This window comes from Vicugna pacos, chromosome 5 (genome assembly GCF_048564905.1).
Source record: "Vicugna pacos chromosome 5, VicPac4, whole genome shotgun sequence".
Lineage (NCBI taxonomy): Eukaryota > Metazoa > Chordata > Mammalia > Artiodactyla > Camelidae > Vicugna > Vicugna pacos.
The window spans coordinates 49,758,997-49,781,435 of record NC_132991.1 but is presented as its reverse complement, the minus strand read 5'-3'; the positions used below and the strand labels follow the sequence as shown (position 1 = coordinate 49,781,435).

Below are 22,439 nucleotides of genomic sequence, written 5' to 3'. Positions count from 1 at the left end.
TTCTCATAGTGTTGCCAACAATCGATCTTTCTACAATGCCTCAAAAGACTGTCCACGTCCCAGCCGGCAGACCAGTGGAGCTGGTGATACCGATCGCTGGTCGCCCACCACCTACTGCTTCCTGGTTCTTTGCTGGGTCTAAACTAAGAGAATCAGAGCGTGTCACAGTTGAAACTCGTACTAAGGTAGCCAAATTAACCATCCGTGAAACCACTATCAGAGATACTGGAGAATATATACTTGAACTAAAGAATGCAACTGGAACTACTTCAGAGACCATTAAAGTTATCATTCTTGGTAAGGATGTGGGACAAAGGCAAAAGCAAGTTGTTGATGTTCAGTCACCTAATTTTGATTTGAAGTGAAAGTTAATTTCCTGGCTTCCTTTTTCTTTCATAGACAAGCCTGGTCCACCAACTGGGCCTATCAAGATTGATGAAATTGATGCTACTTCAGTTACCATTTCTTGGGAACCACCTGAACTGGATGGCGGTGCTCCACTGAGCGGTTACGTGGTAGAGCAACGTGATGCCCATCGTCCAGGATGGCTGCCAGTGTCTGAATCAGTGACTAGATCAACCTTTAAGTTTACCAGACTCATTGAAGGAAATGAGTATGTGTTCCGTGTGGCTGCGACCAACCGCTTCGGAATTGGCTCCTACTTGCAGTCTGAGGTCATAGAATGTCGCAGCAGGATCAGTAAGTCCCTGGACCCTTCCACCATTCTCCCCAATTCTGATTCTAAATGTTTACAAAAACAAATTTGTTTTTAATATGCCCTAATGTCAGAAAAAATAGGTCACAAAATTGACCCCAGGGTCTTTCTCAAGTTCCTAAACCTCCTTTTGTTGTTTGTTTTCAACAGGGTTAAAAATTATTTTAATGAAAAGAAAGAGAGGAGGAGAGAGTTAGGGAAGGATGGGTGGGAGGAAAGGAGGGAGGGAGGGAAGGGGAGAGGGAGGAGTGTCATAGTGAGAAAAAATAGAGTACTTGCTTAATAAATGAGGAACACCAAGTACAAAAAGGAAAACACTAGAAAAATAGTCACAAGAGTCTTAGATACCATTTTTAAATGGTATATACGAGACAAACTTACACAAATCTATGAGTTTTTAATTTATTGCTACTGCCATGTTGTGTTTACTTCTGTCCTGCTGCAGGTATTCCTGGGCCTCCAGAAACATTACAGATATTTGATGTCTCCCGTGATGGCATGACACTTACCTGGTACCCACCAGAAGATGATGGTGGCGCCCAAGTAACTGGATATATTGTGGAGCGCAAAGAAGTGAGAGCAGACCGGTGGGTCCGGGTAAATAAAGTACCAGTGACGATGACGCGGTACCGATCCACTGGCCTTATTGAAGGCTTAGAATATGAACACCGTGTCACAGCCATTAACGCGAGAGGAAGTGGAAAACCAAGCCGTCCTTCCAAACCCACCGTTGCCATGGATCCAATTGGTAAATGTGTTTTGTATAAGTTTACTGAGGTATACTTTAATGTAGTAACATTCACCCTCCTGAAATATGTAATTCTGTAAGTTTGGGGAAATGTACTGTTGTATAAGCACCACCACAATCAAAAAATAAAAGTTCACCTGTATCCCTTTGCCATCAATGGCCTCTCTGCTCCAGCCCTAGCAGCTTTTGACAAATAACTTCTTATATTCTTCTCTTGAGTCTCTTTCTCCCTCTTTAAAGTGGGACTCACAATATATGCCCTACATCACAGTTAAAATTGTAAAGCAAGTTAATATTTCTGGAAGCACTTTAAAATCTGATAAATATGAAGATAGTAGTAGTGATCATAAATAAAGCACATATAAGATAAAGGAAAAAGCAAGAGCTTTAAGTGATTTTCACTGATAAAATGAATTAAATTGTTACAAAATGAAAAATACTCTAATGTTTACATTCCATGTTTCCGCAACTCTCTGAATTTGTTAGGTGGCACATTTTTCAGCCCTGAAACAACTTTAACAAGTATGTTGTTGTCTTATTCTCCTCCTTAGCTCCTCCAGGAAAGCCACAAAACCCAAGAGTTACTGATACAACAAGGACATCAGTCTCCCTGGCTTGGAGTGTCCCAGAAGATGAAGGAGGATCTAAAGTCACAGGCTACTTGATTGAAATGCAGAAAGTAGATCAACATGAATGGACCAAATGTAATACCACCCCAACCAAGATTCGGGAGTATACTCTAACACACCTACCTCAGGGCGCCGAATACAGATTCCGTGTCCTAGCTTGTAATGCTGGTGGACCCGGGGAGCCCGCTGAGGTGCCAGGAACAGTCAAAGTCACTGAAATGCTTGGTAAGACATGTGATCATTTACTTTCTTCTGCAGTTGCCTTAAGACTTATTTTCTACACTTGCCCCCCAAAATGCTCACTGTAATCCTACTTTTTTCCCCAGAATATCCTGATTATGAACTTGATGAAAGATACCAGGAAGGTATCTGTGTAAGACAAGGTGGAGTCATCAGACTTACCATACCAATCAAAGGAAAACCATTCCCAATATGTAAATGGACCAAGGAAGGCCAAGATATTAGCAAGCGTGCCATGATTGCCACCTCTGAAACACACACTGAGCTTGTAATCAAAGAAGCAGACAGGGATGATTCTGGCACTTATGACCTGGTTCTGGAAAACAAATGTGGCAAGAAGGCTGTTTACATCAAGGTCAGGGTGATAGGAAATCCCAACACTCCAGAAGGGCCACTTGAATATGACGACATACAAGCTCGCTCTGTGAGGGTCAGCTGGAGAGCCCCTGCCGACGATGGTGGTGCCGACATCCTAGGCTACATCCTCGAGAGACGAGAAGTGCCTAAAGCCGCCTGGTATACTATCGATTCCAGAGTCCGGGGTACATCTCTGGTGGTAAAAGGCCTCAAAGAAAACGTGGAATACCATTTCCGTGTTTCAGCGGAAAACCAGTTTGGAATAAGCAAACCCTTGAAATCGGAGGAACCAGTCATACCAAAAACACCACTGAGTAAGTTTTCCAACCACAACACTGTAAAAAATCCTCTTTTGTTTCTAAATGAAAGCCGCCAGCTTACAAGATTCGGGACTGTGCTCTAACACGTGTGTTTTCCACTTATACACCCAGACCCTCCAGAGCCTCCAAGCAATCCTCCAGAAGTACTCGATGTGACCAAGAGTTCTGTCAGCCTGTCCTGGTCCCGACCCAAAGATGATGGTGGTTCTCGAGTCACAGGCTATTACATCGAACGCAAGGAGACATCAACTGACAAGTGGGTCAGACACAACAAGACTCAGATCACCACCACAATGTACACTGTCACCGGGCTCGTTCCTGATGCTGAGTATCAGTTCCGCATCATCGCACAGAATGACGTTGGCCTGAGCGAGACCAGCCCTCCCTCTGAACCAGTTGTTTGCAAAGATCCATTTGGTAAGGAGAGGGTTTCTGAAGGGGTTAGAATCAGAGAGGGAAGCCATCTTTGGCCTTCTTTTATTTCAGCAGAAAGCTGATTTCCTTTTCACCTGTTTTAAAATATTTCAGATAAGCCAAGCCAGCCTGGAGAACTTGAGATTCTTTCAATATCCAAAGACAGTGTCACCCTACAATGGGAGAAACCTGAATGTGATGGTGGCAAAGAAATCCTTGGATATTGGGTTGAATATAGACAATCTGGAGACAGTGCCTGGAAGAAGAGCAGTAAGGACCGCATCAAAGACAGGCAATTCACAGTCGGGGGTTTGCTAGAAGCCACAGAATATGAATTCAGGGTTTTCGCTGAGAATGAGACGGGGCTGAGCAGACCTCGAAGAACTGCTATGTCTGTAAAGACGAAGCTGACATGTAAGTAGCCATTAGTTCTCTGCTTATGGTTTGCATAACTAAACAACATGTTAAGGCTAATTCTTCTTCTACACTAAGTAGATCTCCACAAACCTTTATTGGAGAGCAAGTGTTTGGAAAGAAATCACTCACTTTGACATATGCACACACAGGGAATAGCTGATAGGTTCTATAGGAAGTCATTTCATTCCAAGCACATAACCTCAGCAGCGGACTGTAAGGTGCAGTGAACAAGCATATCCTCCAAGCAATTTCTCCCTTGAATACAGTCAGGTTTTTTTTTTCAATACACCTAATATGACTTGAAGGGTCAACAAGCATACTTAAGTGAACAACAAATGTACTTCCGTGAACCTAAGTAAGGGCAAAGATACTACACATCTACAGAGAACTCAGATTTCCCCGAGCCCTTTTACCTCGTTAATGCCCCACAATCACAAAAAGTCACTCTACATAATAACGTGACGATGTGCTCATGGAATCCTTGTTTTCCAGATGACCCCCCAATCACTGTGAAGACTTTCTAAGAATTAGACTCATATATAAATCATGGTGTCTGATAAAGTATTAGTCAATAGGATGAATTCATTCCTGATGTACAATGACAGACAATTACAGATCCAGTAGTAACAATGCATTAATGTTATCCTCCATATCCTTCAGCTGGAGAAGCCCCAGGAGTACGCAAAGAAATGAAAGACGTTACCACCAAACTGGGCGAAGCAGCTCAGCTGTCATGCCAGATTGTTGGGAGGCCCCTACCTGACATTAAATGGTACCGATTTGGTAAGGAGCTCATACAAAGCCGGAAGTACAAAATGTCTTCAGATGGACGCACACATACTCTGACAGTAATGACAGAGGAACAAGAAGATGAAGGTGTTTATACTTGCATAGCCACCAATGAGGTTGGAGAAGTAGAAACCAGCAGCAAGCTTCTCCTGCAAGCCACACCGCAATTCCATCCCGGTTACCCACTGAAAGAGAAATATTATGGTGCTGTGGGCTCCACCCTTCGACTTCATGTTATGTACATTGGTCGTCCCATACCTGCCATCACTTGGTTCCACGGCCAGAAACTTCTGCAAAACTCAGAAAACATTACTATTGAAAACACTGAGCACTACACTCATCTCGTCATGAAGAACGTCCAACGCAAGACTCATGCTGGGAAATACAAGGTTCAGCTCAGCAACATTCTTGGAACAGTGGATACCATCCTTGATGTGGAAATACAAGGTATTTCATTTTCAATTTCAGTGGTTTTCATTTTTAAAGAAAACAAACAAAATCTTGGGAGATACACTATAATTGTATTTTCCTCCAACAGATAAACCAGACAAACCTACAGGACCAATTGTGATTGAAGCGCTATTGAAGAACTCTGTGGTGATCAGCTGGAAACCACCTGCAGATGACGGAGGCTCCTGGATCACCAATTACGTGGTGGAGAAATGTGAGGCCAAGGAAGGGGCTGAATGGCAATTGGTGTCTTCAGCCATCTCAGTGACAACCTGTAGAATTGTGAACCTCACAGAAAACGCTGGGTATTACTTCCGGGTTTCAGCTCAGAACACTTTTGGCATCAGTGATCCTCTAGAAGTCTCCTCAGTTGTGATCATTAAGAGTCCATTTGGTGAGTACAAACTCTTGTACAACCTCTGCAATCTTCGCAGGACAAAATTCCATCTTTACATGAGACTTTTTTTTTTAACAACTGTCAAACATTTTAAACTCTTGACTAGTATATTTAACAAACATCTGTGCAAATAATTTTAGACCTCAGTGTTTCATAAAGATCAGTCTTTCAATATTCTTTCAATATACCTAAAAACTAATCTTCATTGTCTGTCACATTCCAAACTTGAACATACCTCATTACTGTTTGCTCCTATATTTTATTTTATTTTCTTAATTGAAGTATTGTCACTTTACAATGTATTAATTTCTGGTGTACAGCATAGTGATTCACGTATACATATATATTCCTTTTCACATTCTTTTTCATTATAGGCTATTACAAGATATTCAATATAGTTCTCTGTGCTATACAGTAGGACCTTGTTGTTTATTGTATATATAGTAGTTAGTACATGCAAATCCGAAACTCCCAATTTATCCCTCCACACTCCCTTTCTCCACTGGTAACCAAAAGTTGATTTTCTTACAGAAAACTTTTTTTAACAGAAACAAGTTTGAAAGGAAATAGCAAAGATTTAGATAAGGGACAAGTGCCTTTATCTCAATTAAACTGAATTTCTGTGTATCTAATATCTTACCCCTTTGTCTTTAAAAGGAACTTTGTGTTTTGATAAGTCTCTTAGCATAAAGTAACCAACTTCACTTTTCTGTAATAGCTATCCTTAATAAAACATTAGGTTCATAACATTTTATTTTTTTTTTAAAGTTTTTAACAAAGCTGTTTGTTTCATCTCATGAGTCACATGCTTTTTGTTTGTTTTAAATAGAAAAGCCAGGTGCTCCTGGCAAACCAACTATTACTGCTGTCACAAAAGATTCTTGTGTTGTGGCCTGGAAGCCACCTGCCAGTGATGGAGGTGCAAAGATTAGAAATTACTACCTTGAGAAGCGTGAGAAGAAGCAGAATAAATGGATTGCTGTGACAACAGATGAAATTCGAGAGACCGTCTTTTCAGTGCAAAACCTTATTGAAGGTCTTGAATATGAGTTCCGTGTGAAATGTGAAAACCTTGGTGGGGAAAGTGAATGGAGTGAAATATCAGAACCTGTCACTCCCAAATCTGATGTCCCCATTCAGGCCCCACACTTTAAAGAGGAACTGAGAAATCTAAATGTCAGATATCAGAGCAATGCTACATTGGTCTGCAAAGTGACTGGGCATCCGAAACCTATTGTGAAATGGTACAGACAAGGCAAAGAAATCATCGCAGATGGATTAAAGTACAGAATTCAAGAGTTTAAGGGTGGCTACCACCAGCTCATCATTGCAAGTGTCACAGATGATGATGCCACAGTTTACCAAGTCAGAGCCACCAACCAAGGAGGATCTGTGTCTGGCACTGCCTCCTTGGAAGTGGAAGGTAAAAACAAATCAGTAAACATCTGTTTGGCGCTAGATTACATATTAATAATCGAGTGGGAGGTGTTATTCTTAGTGCTGGGTATTACTAAATTATGTTCTTCCTTCTTTTATTCTGATACAGTTCCAGCCAAGATACACTTGCCTAAAACTCTGGAAGGCATGGGAGCAGTTCATGCTCTCCGAGGTGAGGTGATCAGCATCAAGATCCCTTTCAGTGGCAAACCAGATCCAGTGATCACCTGGCAGAAAGGACAAGATCTCATTGACAACAATGGCCACTATCAAGTTATTGTCACAAGATCTTTCACGTCACTTGTCTTCCCCAATGGAGTGGAGCGAAAAGATGCTGGTTTCTATGTGGTCTGTGCTAAAAACAGATTCGGAATCGATCAGAAGACAGTTGAACTGGACGTGGCTGATGTTCCCGACCCACCCCGAGGAGTCAAAGTTAGTGACGTCTCACGAGATTCTGTCAACTTAACATGGACTGAGCCGGCTTCAGATGGTGGCAGCAAAGTCACCAACTACATTGTTGAAAAATGTGCAACTACTGCAGAAAGATGGATCCGTGTAGGACAGGCCCGAGAAACACGTTATACTGTCATCAACTTATTTGGAAAAACAAGCTACCAGTTCCGTGTAATAGCTGAAAATAAGTTTGGCCTGAGCAAGCCTTCCGAGCCTTCAGAACCAACCATAACCAAAGAAGATAAGACCAGAGCAATGAACTATGATGAAGAGGTAGACGAAACCCGAGAAGTTTCTATGACTAAAGCGTCTCACTCTAAAACCAAGGAACTCTACGAGAAATACATGATTGCCGAAGATCTTGGGCGTGGTCAGTTTGGAATTGTCCACCGTTGTATTGAGACCTCCTCAAAGAAAACATACATGGCCAAATTTGTTAAAGTCAAAGGGACTGATCAGGTTTTGGTAAAGAAAGAAATTTCCATTCTAAACATTGCTAGGCACCGCAACATCTTATACCTCCATGAATCATTTGAAAGCATGGAAGAATTAGTTATGATCTTTGAGTTCATATCAGGACTTGACATATTTGAACGCATTAACACGAGTGCTTTTGAACTTAATGAAAGAGAAATTGTAAGTTATGTTCGCCAGGTCTGCGAAGCACTTGAGTTCTTACACAGTCATAATATTGGAAACTTTGACATCAGACCAGAAAATATCATTTACCAGACAAGAAGGAGCTCCATCATTAAAATCATAGAATTTGGTCAAGCCCGTCAGCTGAAGCCTGGGGACAACTTTAGGCTTCTGTTCACTGCCCCTGAATACTATGCACCTGAAGTCCACCAGCATGATGTTGTCAGCACAGCCACAGACATGTGGTCACTTGGAACACTGGTGTATGTGCTGTTGAGTGGTATCAATCCATTCCTGGCTGAGACTAACCAACAGATGATTGAGAACATCATGAATGCAGAATATACTTTTGATGAGGAGGCATTCAAAGAGATCAGCCTTGAAGCCATGGACTTTGTTGACCGGCTGTTAGTGAAAGAGAGAAAATCTCGCATGACAGCCTCTGAGGCCCTCCAGCACCCATGGCTGAAGCAGAAGATAGAAAGAGTCAGTACTAAAGTTATCCGGACATTGAAACACCGACGTTACTACCACACCCTGATCAAGAAAGACCTCAACATGGTTGTGTCAGCAGCCCGGATCTCCTGTGGTGGTGCAGTTCGATCTCAAAAGGGAGTGAGCGTTGCTAAAGTTAAAGTGGCATCCATTGAAATCGGCCCAGTTTCTGGGCAGATAATGCATGCAGTCGGCGAAGAAGGAGGATACGTCAAATACGTATGCAAAATTGAAAATTATGATCAGTCTACCCAGGTGACTTGGTACTTTGGTGTCAGACAGCTGGAGAACAGTGAGAAATATGAAATCACCTATGCGGATGGAGTGGCCACCATGTATGTCAAAGACATTACCAAATTCGATGACGGTACCTACAGATGCAAAGTAGTCAATGACTACGGAGAAGACAGTTCTTATGCAGAGCTGTTTGTTAAAGGTGTGAGAGAGGTTTACGATTATTACTGCCGTAGAACCATGAGGAAAATTAAGCGCAGAACAGATACTATGAGACTCCTGGAAAGGCCACCAGAATTCACCCTGCCTCTCTATAACAAGACAGCTTACGTGGGTGAAAATGTCCGGTTTGGAGTAACTATAACTGTCCACCCAGAGCCTCGTGTAACATGGTATAAATCAGGTCAGAAAATAAAACCGGGTGAGGATGATAGGAAGTACACATTTGAGTCGGACAAGGGTCTTTACCAATTAACAATCAACAGCGTAACTATAGAAGATGACGCCGAGTATACTGTCGTGGCAAGGAACAAATACGGCGAAGACAGCTGCAAAGCAAAGCTGACTGTAACCCCACACCCACCTCCAACAGACACAACCTTAAGACCCATGTTCAAACGGCTACTGGCAAACGCAGAATGCCAAGAAGGCCAAAGCGTCTGCTTTGAGATCAGAGTGTCTGGCATCCCCCCGCCGACATTAAAGTGGGAGAAGGATGGTCATCCTCTGTCCCTCGGGCCCAACATTGAAATTATCCATGAAGGCTTGGATTATTATGCTTTGCACATCAGGGACACTTTGCCTGAAGACACGGGTTATTACAGGGTCACAGCCACAAACACAGCTGGATCCACCAGCTGCCAGGCCCACCTCCAAGTGGAACGCTTGAGGTACGTCAAGCAGGAGTTCAAGACTGAGGAGGAGCGAGAACGACACGTCCAGAGGCAAATTGACAAGACGCTAAGGATGGCTGAAATTCTTTCTGGAACAGAAACTGTGCCACTGACCCAGGTGGCCCAGGAGGCACTGAGAGAAGCTGCTATCCTTTACAAACCAGCTGTGAGCACCAAGACTGTAAAAGGCGAATACCGCCTCGAGACAGAAGAAAAGAAGGAGGAGAGAAAACTCCGTATGCCTTACGAAGTACCAGAGCCACGCAAGTACAAACAGACCACCGTAGAAGAAGACCAACACATCAAGCAGTTCGTGCCCATGTCTGACATGAAATGGTACAAAAAGATCCGTGATCAATTTGAAATGCCCGGGAAGATTGACAGAATCGTACAGAAAAGACCGAAGCGCATCCGCCTTTCAAGATGGGAACAGTTCTACGTGATGCCTCTTCCTCGCATCACAGATCAATACAGACCTAGATGGCGGATCCCCAAACTGTCCCAAGATGATCTTGAAATGGTGAGACCGGCCCGCCGGCGTACACCTTCTCCTGATTACTACTTTTACTACAGACCAAGAAGACGTTCTCTTGGGGACATTTCAGACGAAGAGTTACTCCTCCCCATTGACGACTACCTGGCGATGAAGAGAACAGAGGAGGAGAGGCTGCGTCTGGAAGAAGAGCTGGAACTGGGTTTTTCAGCTTCCCCCCCAAGCCGGAGCCCTCCACGTTTTGAGCTTTCGAGTCTGCGTTACTCTTCACCACAAGCTCATGTCAAAATGGAGGAAACAAGAAAAGACTTCAGATACTCAACCTATCACATCCCAACGAGGGAGGAGACCAGCACAAGTTACGCGGAGCTGCGGGAGCGGCACGCCCAGGCCTCGTACCGGCAGCCCAGACAACGGCAGAGAATCATGGCTGAGAGAGAGGACGAAGAGCTGCTGCGTCCAGTCACTGCCACCCAGCGGCTCTCAGAGTACAGAAGCGAGCTGGACCACATGGCGAAGGAAGAAAAATCAAGAAAGAAATCACGACGGCAGAGAGAAGTGACTGAAATTACAGAAATTGAGGAAGAATACGAGATCTCAAAACACGCTCATAGAGAGACATCCTCCTCGGTGTCCAAGCTCCTGAGGCGACGGCGCTCCCTGTCTCCAACATACATCGAGCTAATGAGGCCGGTGTCCGAGCTGATCCGGACCCGTCCACCGCCAGCTGAGGAGTATGAGGACGACACAGAAAGGAGGTCACCCACCCCAGAGAGGACTCGCCCACGCTCCCCCAGCCCCGTGTCGAGTGAGCGATCACTGTCAAGATTTGAGAGGTCTGCAAGATTTGATATCTTTTCCAGGTATGAGTCCATGAAAGCTGCTTTAAAAACTCAGAAGACATCAGAAAGGAAATACGAGGTTTTGAGTCAGCAGCCTTTTACACTGGACCATGCCCCTCGAATCACACTGAGGATGCGCTCCCACAGGGTACCCTGTGGCCAAAACACACGTTTTATCTTAAACGTTCAGTCTAAGCCAACTGCCGACGTTAAATGGTACCACAATGGTGTAGAACTCCAAGAAAGCAGCAAGATCCATTATACCAACATGAGTGGGGTCCTGACCCTGGAAATTCTAGACTGTAATATTGATGACAGCGGAACATACCGTGCCGTGTGCACCAACTACAAAGGTGAGGCTTCTGACTACGCGACCTTGGATGTCACGGGAGGGGATTACACCACCTATGCATCCCGGCGCAGAGATGAAGATGTCCCCCAATCTGTCTTCCCTGAGCTGACAAGAACAGAGGAATATGCAGTCTCATCATTTAAGAAAACATCTGAGATGGAAGCTTCCTCTTCGGTCAGGGAAATGAAGTCACAGATGACAGAGACCAGGGAAAGTCTCTCGTCTTATGAACACTATGCATCCGCAGAAATGAAAAGTGCTGCAGTGGAAGAAAAGTCGCTAGAAGAAAAATCCACACACAGAAAGATTAAGACGACTTTAGCAGCGAGAATTCTCACGAAGCCAAGGTCCATAACCGTCTACGAAGGCGAGTCTGCAAGGTTTTCTTGCGATACAGATGGTGAGCCAGTACCAACTGTGACGTGGCTGCGTGGGGGACAAGTCATAAGCACTTCGGCCCGCCACCAAGTGACCAGCACAAAGTACAAATCGACCTTTGAGATCTCTGCAGTCCAGGCTTCCGACGAGGGCAGTTACAGCGTGGTGGTGGAAAACAGTGAAGGCAAGCAAGAGGCACATTTTACTCTGACCATTCAGAAGGCCAGGGTCACCGAAAAGGCTATGACATCACCACCCAGAGTCAAATCCCCGGAGCCTCGGGTAAAATCCCCAGAAAGAATTAAGTCTCCAAAACGAGTGAAATCCCCAGAACCGGTCACTTCTCACCCAAAAGCCATATCGCCCACAGAGACAAAACCCACACCAACAGAGAAAGTGCAGCAGCGACCAGTCGCTGCCCTACCCAAGATAACTCAGTCCCTGAGAGCAGAAGCTTCTAAAGATATAGCAAAGCTGACCTGTGCAGTCGAAAGTAGCGTATTACGTGTAAAAGAGGTTGCCTGGTATAAAGATGGCAAGAAACTGAAGGAAAATGGGCATTTCCAGTTTCACCATTCAGCAGACGGTACCTGTGAGCTCAAAATCCTTAACCTCACCGAATCTGACTGTGGAGAATACGTTTGTGAGATTTCAGGTGAAGGTGGAACTTCCAAAACCAACTTCCAGTTTAGGGGACAAGCCTTCAAGAGTATACATGAGCAGGTGTCAAGCGTATCAGAAGCCAAGAAAGCGGCTCAGAAAACTGCTGAGTCAGCAGAAACCAAGAAAGCTGTTCCCAAAACTGCTGAGCCAATCGAAACCAAGAAAACTGAACCAAAAGCTCCTGAACCAATTTCCTCAAAACCAGTAATTGTTACTGGGCTGCAAGATACAACTGTTTCTTCAGACAGCACTGCTAAATTTGCAGTTAAAGCTACTGGAGAACCCCAGCCGACTGTCATCTGGACAAAGGATGGAAAGGTAACCAGTCCTTATATGCCCTTTAATTTTATCTTCTACAAAAACTAACCTCTTCCCTCTTGCCTAAGTCCCAAAGAAAGTTTTAAATTAAATCACTTTTTAAAACTCGTATCACTTGCATTCAACAGGCTATAACACAAGGAGGTAAATATAAACTCTCTGAAGACAAAGGAGCGTTCTTCCTAGAAATTCACAAGACTGATACTTCTGACAGTGGACTTTATACTTGTACAATAACAAATTCAGCTGGATCTGTGTCCTCCAGCTGCAAATTAACAATAAAAGGTAGGTTGGCTTTTATTCTTATCATTTTCAGAAAACAGTATTTAGGAAACATTACTAAACACTCTTCCTTACACACATACACAAAGTATTAAAACTGTTTACCAAGTTACAGAACACCATTTGTACACAAATGTACAAATACACGTTTGACTATAGCATATACTTTTATACTTACTAAGTGCCTAATTGCATGTGGTGTTATATAAGATTCCATCCAGATTATATAAGATTCCTGCTCCCAGAAATGTTTAATAAAGTCAGGTGAATTTACAAAATGGTACTTCCCTAAAACTGCTCTCTTGCTAATTTTCCAAAGCAGTGCAAAGTTAATGAAAGAGTATCAGTTTTCCCAATTAAAATTAGTTTGCTTTCATCTCAATCTTCTAAAAGAATTTTTATTTAATCAAAATCTCCTAAATCCACATGTCTCCTAAATCCTTCAACTGTTTTCAAAACTTTTTTCCCTTAAGTCATAAGAATCATCTTCAATATAGCTGAGTTTAAGGAATCTTTACACGGATCTCAAGTCATGCATAATAACCTTCCAAGGCTAGGACTGAAAAAAAAATAGGTATTACTACACTGCATGAAGAAGTCAGTATTTTTTCCTTTGTATATTATTCACTTGCATAATCCACAAAAGTAAAGGGTAGGGCCTTTTTCCAATTCAGTTTGCCTTACAGAGGTTTCTTTTTCAGTTGTAAAAGACACTGAGATACAGAAAGTATCTACACAAAAGAGCTCAGAAATTACATCCCAGAAGAAGGCAGCTGTCCAAGAGGAAGTTTCCCAAAAAGCCCTAATTTCTGAAGAAATCAAGATGTCAGAGGTCAAATCTCAAGAAAAGCTAGCCCTCAAGCAGGAATCTTCAAAGGCTATGATTTCCGAAAAAGTCAAGAAATCAGAAGCGACCTCCCTGGAAAAATCCATTGTCCACGAGGAAATCACTAAAACATCACAGGCTTCAGAAGAAATCAGAACACATGAAATTAAAGCATTTTCTACTCAGATGAGTATAACTGATGGTCAGAAGGTGACTTTAAAAGCCAACATCGCTGGCGCCACCGACGTAAAATGGGTATTGAATGGGGTAGAGCTCACTAACTCCGAGGAGTACAGATACGGTGTCTCGGGCAGCGACCAGACTCTGACCATCAAGCAGGCTGGTCATAAAGATGAAGGTGTCCTCACCTGCATAGGCAAAACCAGCCAAGGAATCATCAAGTGTCAGTACGACTTGACCCTGAGCGAAGAACTCTCAGATGCTCCAGCCTTCATCTCACAGCCCAGGTCTCAAAATGTTAATGAAGGACAAAATGTTCTCTTTTCTTGTGAAATCAGTGGCGAGCCATCCCCAGAAATCGAATGGTTTAAAAACAACCTGCCAGTAAGTTTAATTATGAATATATTACTGAAGAAAATTTTAAATACTCCATCTGCTCCCAAAGAGCTCAAAGAAACTTTCTTCTCTTCTTTATAGATTTCTATTTCTTCAAATATCAGCGTAAGTCGCTCCAGAAACGTATATTCTCTTGAAATCCGAAATGCATCAGTAAGCGACAGTGGAAAGTATACAATTAAGGCCAAAAATTTCCGTGGCCAATGTTCAGCTACTGCTTCCTTAACAGTGCTTCGTAAGTATAACTTTACCATTTTCCTTACTCACTTAAGACCTTTATGTGGTTTTTGTTTTTTTGCTTTTGTCTTCTGAGCACAGCAGACTCTTAGGAGCCTCATTAAATTCCACATGTAAGAGGCACAGGAATTTCTGTGTGAATTCATTCCTACGGTCAACGTTTCTTTACAGCTAAACAGAACACGGATGAGTTAACTTTCAAAGCAAAGCTACCAGGTGCCCTATTACATCTATTTTCAGAATGCACAACATAGAAATTATTTTCTGTATGACTAATCATTTTTCTCCCAGTGATTCTAGCACCTGCATGTCATGTAATGATAGAAATGCAAGGATTCGTTTCTGGGAGACACTGAGCTAGCTCTTGACAACTGTATGTATGTATTTGCTTCTGCTTCCATGGCAAATTGTTTGGTTTACATTTCTAAGCGTGTGTGTTTAAGTTTTCTGTTGCCATACGTCAACGTCAGATGTCACCCATTAACCAGATGTCACTGATGTTCACCGTGTATTTGCTATGCTCCACAGCTCTAGTTGAAGAACCTCCCAGAGAGGTAGTATTGAGGACAAGTGGCGAAACGAGCTTGCAAGGAAGCTTCTCGTCTCAGTCAGTCCAAATGTCTGCCTCCAAGCAGGAGGCCTCCTTCAGCAGTTTCAGCAGCAGCAGCGCTAGCAGCATGACTGAGATGAAATTTGCAAGCATGTCTGCCCAAAGCATGTCCTCCATGCAAGAGTCATTTGTAGGAATGAGTTCCAGCAGTTTTATGGGAAAATCTAGTATGACACAACTGGAAAGTTCAACTAGTAGGATGCTTAAAGCAGGCGTAAGAGGTGAGCAAAAAAAATTACTGGTAGAGGCAGATAAGCCTAGTAGCATGGTGTAGTCTTTAGTACATACAATTCAGTAGAAAGCAAAACATGATTTCTTCAGTGATTCTAAAACTTTTGTTGTTGTTCTTGTTGTTCCATAAAGGAATTCCACCTAAAATTGAAGCCCTTCCCCCTGACATCAGCATTGATGAGGGCAAAGTTTTAACAGTAGCCTGCGCTTTTACGGGTGAGCCTACCCCGGAAATAACATGGTCCCGCGGTGGAAGAAAAATTCAAAATCAAGAACAACAAGGGAGATTCCATATTGAAAACACAGATGACCTGACGACTCTGATCATCATGGACGTACAGAAACAAGACGGTGGACTCTACACCCTGAGCTTAGGGAATGAATTCGGATCTGACTCTGCCACTGTGAATATAAACATTCGATCCATTTAAGAGGGCCTGTGCTCTCATATTCAGACTCCTTAACCTTTCACAAACGATTCACATGGACTAATCTTTCTGATCTGTAAATACTTTAAAAAAAAAAAAGTAGTTTTGTATCAACCTAAATGAGTCAAAGTTCAAAAATATGCCTTTCAACATTTTCATAATTGTTGACCTAAGAAAATTATACATTTTCTAGTGACCTGTACATACTGTATATAGCCGATTTAACGGTTATGAAGTTTTGTACCATTTATTTTATGACATTTTACAATGTAACTATTGAAACTAACTGTTGGTAGGAGAAAGTTTCTCATGGAACGAATACCCTGCTCAACACTTAAATCAATCTCTGTGCCTCAACATAATGTTGATGTCTAAGTATGCCTCAGTGGGTTGAGAAATTCCCCACTGAAGATGTCCTATCCACCTAAACGATGCTGTGCACGTCACCTGACACGTGCACCAATACTTATGGAATCAGAAATGTAAGGCATTGGTGATGTTTGCATTTACCCTCCTGTAAGCAACACTTTAACGTCTTACATTTTCTCTGATGATGTCACACTCAAAATTATCATGACTTAAATATTACCAGAGCAAAGTGCAACGGCCAACACTTTGTTCGCTCATTTCACACTGTCTCCGACCATAGAGAGTGCCTGGGTAGCTTGGAAAAGTAACATCACCTGGCCATCCCCTCATTTAACCAAGCTATTCAAGTATTCCTATGCCGGAGCAGTGCCAACTCTTGGAGGTCCCGGGGTGCAGCCAACGCCTTCGTGTGGTAGCTCTAAATTTAAATTATACCAGAGAAACCGGGGCAACTAAGCAATGAGCCACAGCAGAAAACAAAGAACAACAAAATAAAGCTGTCGTGAAATTAAAAAACAATATTACTAACTGCCCAAAATATCAATTTGATGTAGTTCTTTTATGCAGGTTTAAATTCAATTGTTAGTTATAATTGTTGGACCTCCTTGAGATAGTAACAACAAAATAAAGCAAGCTATCTGCACCTCAAAATGTGTGATCGGTTGTTTTCTGTGAATTCTGGGGTTGGGGAGGTATGTCCCTTTGCAAATCACAGAAATGATCACAGATGAGATAAAGCAACTCAGGTTAATAAGTTCTTTAGAGCTAATATTTAAATGATTCTGTTGAATGTATTCAACAACTTTTTAAAGCGCAGATATTCTCATGGATAAATTTATCCCCCCAAATTAAGAAAAGTCCCCCAAAATAACAAATTAAACCTTCTAAATTTATTATCCAGAAAAATATTTTCATGGGAGCTGATTCAACCAAATCCAAAGATACTAAACCTCTACAATTCACAATTATTTTGGGCTAGACAGCAACTCAAAGATGAGCAAGATGATACAAGACCCTGCCCGACAAAGAGTGTAGAAGGGAAAATGACAACTTCAGGGAAAATGATCAGTTGTGCTACTGAATCTGTTATTGACTGTTACAGCTCCAAACAGAACAGAAGTCCGCAAAACTAGACAACTCGCTTTAAATAGTACCATGCTTTTTAAGAAACAACTGAGCTTTTTAAAAAAAACTTTAAAAAAAAGATAATGAAACAGTACCAGAAAAATCTGCATTTATCCACCTCAAATAATCGTAATTGTAAACTTGTAAAATTGATTCTTTGCCTACGTTACCTTTTAAATATAAGCCTAAGTTACAAATTAAGTACAATTACCTCCTAAATGTAAGTCCAAGTGGCCAAAGCAAATATATAGTCAATTCTTAGTCCCCAAAGATCTTGGGTCTTCATTAATGTATTCAGCGAGTATTCTGTCTTAAGTCAGATTCCCTAAAAGCAGAGCCTAAGACAGGGGCTCTCATATAAAGTAATTTTTTGAGGGGCTGCTCCGAGGAAAAAGGGAGTGAGAGAAGCAGAGCAGAGGGAAAAGCTAAGCAAGAATGTAGTCTCAGCAGGAGCTTCAGCCCCATCCCGCAGGGAGCACAAATTGTACCAGAATTGGTTCCACCTGGGAGCAAAGGCGCTGACCTTTTGTCTCCCTTATCTGCCAGTCTGTGGCTACAGGCTGTGAGCTTGTGGGGGTGGGGACGGGGAGTGGGAAATAACCCCTCAAGTGAGGGGGGCACCCCTTGGCCGGAGCAACTTCTGCAAACTAGGGCAGCCAAACAGCCGAGTCAAGAAACCGGGTCCAGAAAACAACCTGGAACTGGGCGGCACCAACAGCACCCACTTCACCATCAAACAACTTGAAATGCCTGTTCTTACCTTAAAACGAGAGAGGCAGGAGGGCGAGTGAGTCCTGGGTGGGTCCTGGGGGCGACTCCCAGCTCTGACAGACTAACCCTCTAACGCGTCCCACGCGTGGCCAGGTCCCGTCCGTGCCGCTGAGAATTCTGAGGCTGACAGGATTCCTCACTTGCCGGTGTTGCAGCTCCCAAACCCTGAGAGGCAGTTCGGGCCGGGGACAGAGGGAGGGGCTGCGATCTTTCCAGCCAAGGAACTCCGTGCTAAAGGCAGGACCTGACTTCCGCAGGGCCCGCCTTCTTCTGACGTATTAGCGACAGCGCACGGCCTCGGAAAGCAGCAGGTGTGGCCAAGTGCTCGCACCTGAGACGACTGTGTGCGGAGGATCCTGGGAGGGCCTTCAGAGGCACTCCAGCTGGAACAAGAACCCCTTCCCGTGTTTACCAGCCAGCCTCCTTCCCCCAGCCCCTCCAAGAACCGTGCTCGCCCGACGAGGGTGGGTGGGGTTTCCTGCTCAATCCCGCCTCACCTACTGCAACCCCAGGAGTGGCTTCCCAGCATCTTGGCATTAACGATTCAGACCAGCTTTTCTCACCCCTAGTTGGCAGGGGACGACAGAGAGGAGAAAGCCGGTGCCTTTTGCCTCGTTCAATCCACCCAATCCCCAAAACCTGTGAGGAATAGTCACTCACCCTGCCCCTCTTTTTTGCTGAGTCCTTCCTATTTTATAAACCCCACACATGGCCACATTGAAAAGGAGCATAATGTAGGAATTACACATCCGCGCTCAAAACCCAGACTACCAATTCAAATCTAGGATCTGCTATTGCTACTGTTGTTACCTGGCACACGTTACTGGCCGCCTCCATCCTTTGATATTCTCATCCGTAAAACAGGAATAACAACAGCATCAACCTCACAGGTTTTGTGAGGATTAAACAAATTGCTACGTGTGGAACCCCTAGAGCAGTGCTGGTACAACACCTGGTAAACACCAGCAATCATTATATTAGGGACTACCGTGGAAAATAACATTGACTTTAGGGACCAGAGAAGCAGCATTGTACAGGGAGCCTAGGACAGGCCACACTCATGATCACTACATGTATTTGGTTTGCTAGGGTTGCTGGAACAAAGTACCACAGACCGGGCAGGGTGGCGGTGGGGGCAGGGAGGCAGCTTACACACAGAAAGGCTAGAAGTCCAAAATGAAATGAAAGCATCAGTAGGATTGGTTCCTCCTGAGGGCTTTTAGGGAAGGATCTGTTCCAGGCCTCTCTGCTTGACTTGTAGATGACCAACTCCATGTTCAGTGTTCTCCCTGCAAGCCTCTAGGTCCAAATTTCACCTGTTTAGAAGGACATCAGCATATCAGATTAGGATTCACCCTAGTTTTACCTCATTTTAACTTTATTATCTGTGTATTATCTGTAAAGACTGCCTCAAAATAAGGCCACATCCTGAGGTACTGGGGGTTGGGACTCCAACAAATCTTTGCGGGGTGAGGACAGAATTCAACCCATAACACTAGACATGATGAGCAGGAGACAACAGATCATTATAAGAAGTGTTTTGATGGGATTTCTCAAAAGATGAATTTATCATCTCTAACCAGTAGGAGCTGATTATATAGATGAACCATGTAGAGGCAGGGAGATAGGGAAATCAGAATACAGTTAGTAAAATAATAAGTTAAATGACAGTCTCCATGGTGACTGATTCAAGAATGTTTTATGGTTGTGCTCCAGGAAGAGAAAGTAATTTATATTTGTTTATTTTGCCACAAGTATAATTTTGAGAAATTCAGGCTGAGAAAACCCCGGCTTCCTTGTAATAGGCCTTTTGAAAACAGATTTGCCCATCAATTTTTAGTCTGTTATAAAAACAGTTTTATGCCTTTTGGTATATCTGGGTCAATATTTCCCAAACTCTTCCTTGACATGTTGGTAGATGTTGTGGGAAAATTGTCCCACAGCCAAAGAAACTTAGGATTTAGGTAATTATACTTCTTTATGCAGGACTTCTCAGAGCCTTCAATGAGCTAGTATATGTTGTGATCCCCCAAGAGGCGATACAGTGCCCCCTGAACTTACTTGGTGATGGAACTGCTTTCATTGGTACCACTACATGTGATGCAGGATGATACCGGCTACTGTAGGTGAAAACATGTAAGGTGTGAAGAGGATTAGATCCTGGGGAGGAACTGGATATCACCTAAGAAATGAAATTAAGTGTTAGGATTAAAAAAAAAAAAAAGTCCAAGGTGTCTAAGAGCACACTGCTCACGCTGCTGGGGCATCTGATCCAGAGAGAGAATTGGGAAACAGTCAGGTTAGAGGAAGTTACACATAAAAGCTGTGACCTGAAGGGTGGGGTGAGCTAAGGAGATAAGGCAGAGCTTCCAAGCAGAGGAGTCTTGCACATGCAGATGTCTGGGATGAGGAGAGTAGGATACATTCAAAAAAGTAGAAAAAAGCGTTAATAAGAGTGTAAAGGAACTCTGAAGGGCTGGAGGTGAGAGGCAGGGCTTCATTTTAAGAAAAGGTGGGAAGCAGGTAAGAGAAGTGGGCAGATACGCCACTGCTTTCCCATCTGTCAGGAAATCACTGCGAAAGATAGCATGTCCTAAAAGTCAGGATTCCAAACCTGAAATCATGCTTAACCTAGAATCTTTAGGGGTACATGAACTCCTTGCATTCTGCATTCCCCCTCCCCCCTTTTTTTAAAGGGACATGATCCCTAGTTTCATTTCATTTTTAAAGATGACAGTGATTCAAAAAGTTTAAGAAATACTGCCCTGCATGTTTCAGAGGGGAAACAGGCCGGTAGATGCCCAAGCCATCTAGGCAGCGTCTACACACAGCTTCCCTAAAAAGAGGCAGCGATAAACCCCACTTTGGGAACTTCTTCCACACAGCTCTGATGCTCAGCATTCCTTTCCTTAAGCAGCCAGGAGGGGCCGCTGTTAACAAGCCTCGTGTTGTGGACAATCGTCCCTCAGTATCTGTGGGGGACTGGGTCCAGGACCCCAGTGGTATCAAAATCTGTGGATGCTCAAGTTCTCTATATAAAATAGCGCAGTATTTGCACAGAACCAAAGCACATCCTCCTGTATACTTTAAATCATCTCTAGATTACTTATAATGCCTAAAACAATGTAAATGCTATGTAAATAGTTTCTGGTGCAACAAATTCAAGTTTTGCTTTTTGAAACCTTCTGGAATTTTTTTTTCCAAGTATTTTCTATCCACTGTTGGTTGAATCCAGGGATGTGGAACCCATGGATACAGAGGGCTGACTGTGCTCATCTAAAAGCCCTCAAAACAAATGCTCCTTCCTAAGGTTACAGTAGGGACAAATGCTCTGAGTTATAGAGGAAATCTCGTGGATGTTGAGAGCACACTGTCTGACACCAGTCTCAGCCTCAGAGAGAAACATGGGGGCTGAATTCTTCCCTACAGTTGTAACACATGAATGAAGTCAGCGCTTTGTTGATACCTGCCAAGAACAACTCAAAGAAGCTGGAGAGAAGGGACACCAACAGGCCCATCAGGCCAAGATCAGAAGGGAGACTGAGATGCCCTGTCCTGATAAACAGAAGGACCATTATCAGGAGAAGATTGAGGCCTCCTCAAGAGAGCTACCAGAAGGAAAGGAGGAAGTGGAGAACACTGAGATCCAGGGTTTTCGGATAACGTGCCAAATTCAGCTAGTAGCAGAACTGGATCTAGAAGCCAGAGGTCCGTTCTTATCACTGTGGTCCTGCCACTACTTCACAACTGCAAAAATCAAACCTGCTGGAGGTAAGAGGGCAAGAGTGTTTAGAGAGGAGAAGGCTCTGTCCTACTTCCAGGTCATTTCAATTCCAGGGTAGACAACAAAATCCTTTCAGGTCACTTCCTATAAAAAGGCCCTGCAGAGTCAATTCCTCTTCTCAGAAAGCTAAGGCCAGAAATGCTGAACCTTCTATTGGCATCTGCACTAGAGCCAGGAAATAGGGTGCTTATCTGACCCAGATGTCATGGGAACAGGGGTGGGAGAGGCAAAGCTTTGTGGAAACAATGTTATGGGCCCTAAAGACAATAGAAAAGAACTTTTCCAACCTACAGGAAGGAGGTATCCTGACAAAACAATCAGCTGGATTCCGAGTGGGTGCTGAGACAGAGGGGAACCTAGAATGTTTAAGACAGGGGACTGTGGCCATGATAGAAGTTTCTGAAAATTGGGAGCTGGGTAGATATTATTTCAGAGAACTTGGATGACTTGGTTTTATTCATTTCAGTTTGAGACTAAGATGAGTACATTTTTTACTTAAATTTCTTTCTTTTTCAAAGAAGAAT

At 43.3% G+C, this 22,439-nt stretch overlaps 2 protein-coding genes across 5 annotated transcripts in view; one reads left to right on the top strand and one right to left on the bottom strand.

The window, feature by feature from the left end:
* The window catches only part of TTN (titin), a 264,646-nt gene extending 248,694 nt beyond the window's left edge, over positions 1–15,952 (top strand). For all 4 annotated transcript variants that reach the window (XM_072961229.1, XM_072961228.1, XM_072961227.1 and 1 more), the window contains 16 exons: positions 10–297; positions 400–699; positions 1,161–1,463; positions 2,015–2,317; positions 2,419–3,003; positions 3,121–3,426; positions 3,538–3,837; positions 4,501–5,076; positions 5,168–5,473; positions 6,306–6,899; positions 7,023–12,676; positions 12,805–12,961; positions 13,660–14,348; positions 14,442–14,595; positions 15,126–15,428; positions 15,571–15,952. In XM_072961229.1, coding sequence (XP_072817330.1) covers positions 10–297; positions 400–699; positions 1,161–1,463; positions 2,015–2,317; positions 2,419–3,003; positions 3,121–3,426; positions 3,538–3,837; positions 4,501–5,076; positions 5,168–5,473; positions 6,306–6,899; positions 7,023–12,676; positions 12,805–12,961; positions 13,660–14,348; positions 14,442–14,595; positions 15,126–15,428; positions 15,571–15,869 — 11,117 coding nt within the window. In that variant the 3' untranslated portion in view covers positions 15,870–15,952. The remainder of the gene's footprint in view (positions 1–9; positions 298–399; positions 700–1,160; positions 1,464–2,014; positions 2,318–2,418; positions 3,004–3,120; positions 3,427–3,537; positions 3,838–4,500; positions 5,077–5,167; positions 5,474–6,305; positions 6,900–7,022; positions 12,677–12,804; positions 12,962–13,659; positions 14,349–14,441; positions 14,596–15,125; positions 15,429–15,570) is intronic.
* A 3,356-nt stretch (positions 15,953–19,308) lies between these two features.
* The window catches only part of PLEKHA3 (pleckstrin homology domain containing A3), a 39,255-nt gene continuing 36,124 nt past the window's right edge, over positions 19,309–22,439 (bottom strand). Inside the window, exons 10-11 of the transcript XR_012072700.1 lie at positions 20,193–20,313; positions 19,309–19,447 (exon numbers count right to left, since the gene is read on the bottom strand). The gene's annotated coding sequence lies outside the window, so the exon portion shown is untranslated. The remainder of the gene's footprint in view (positions 19,448–20,192; positions 20,314–22,439) is intronic.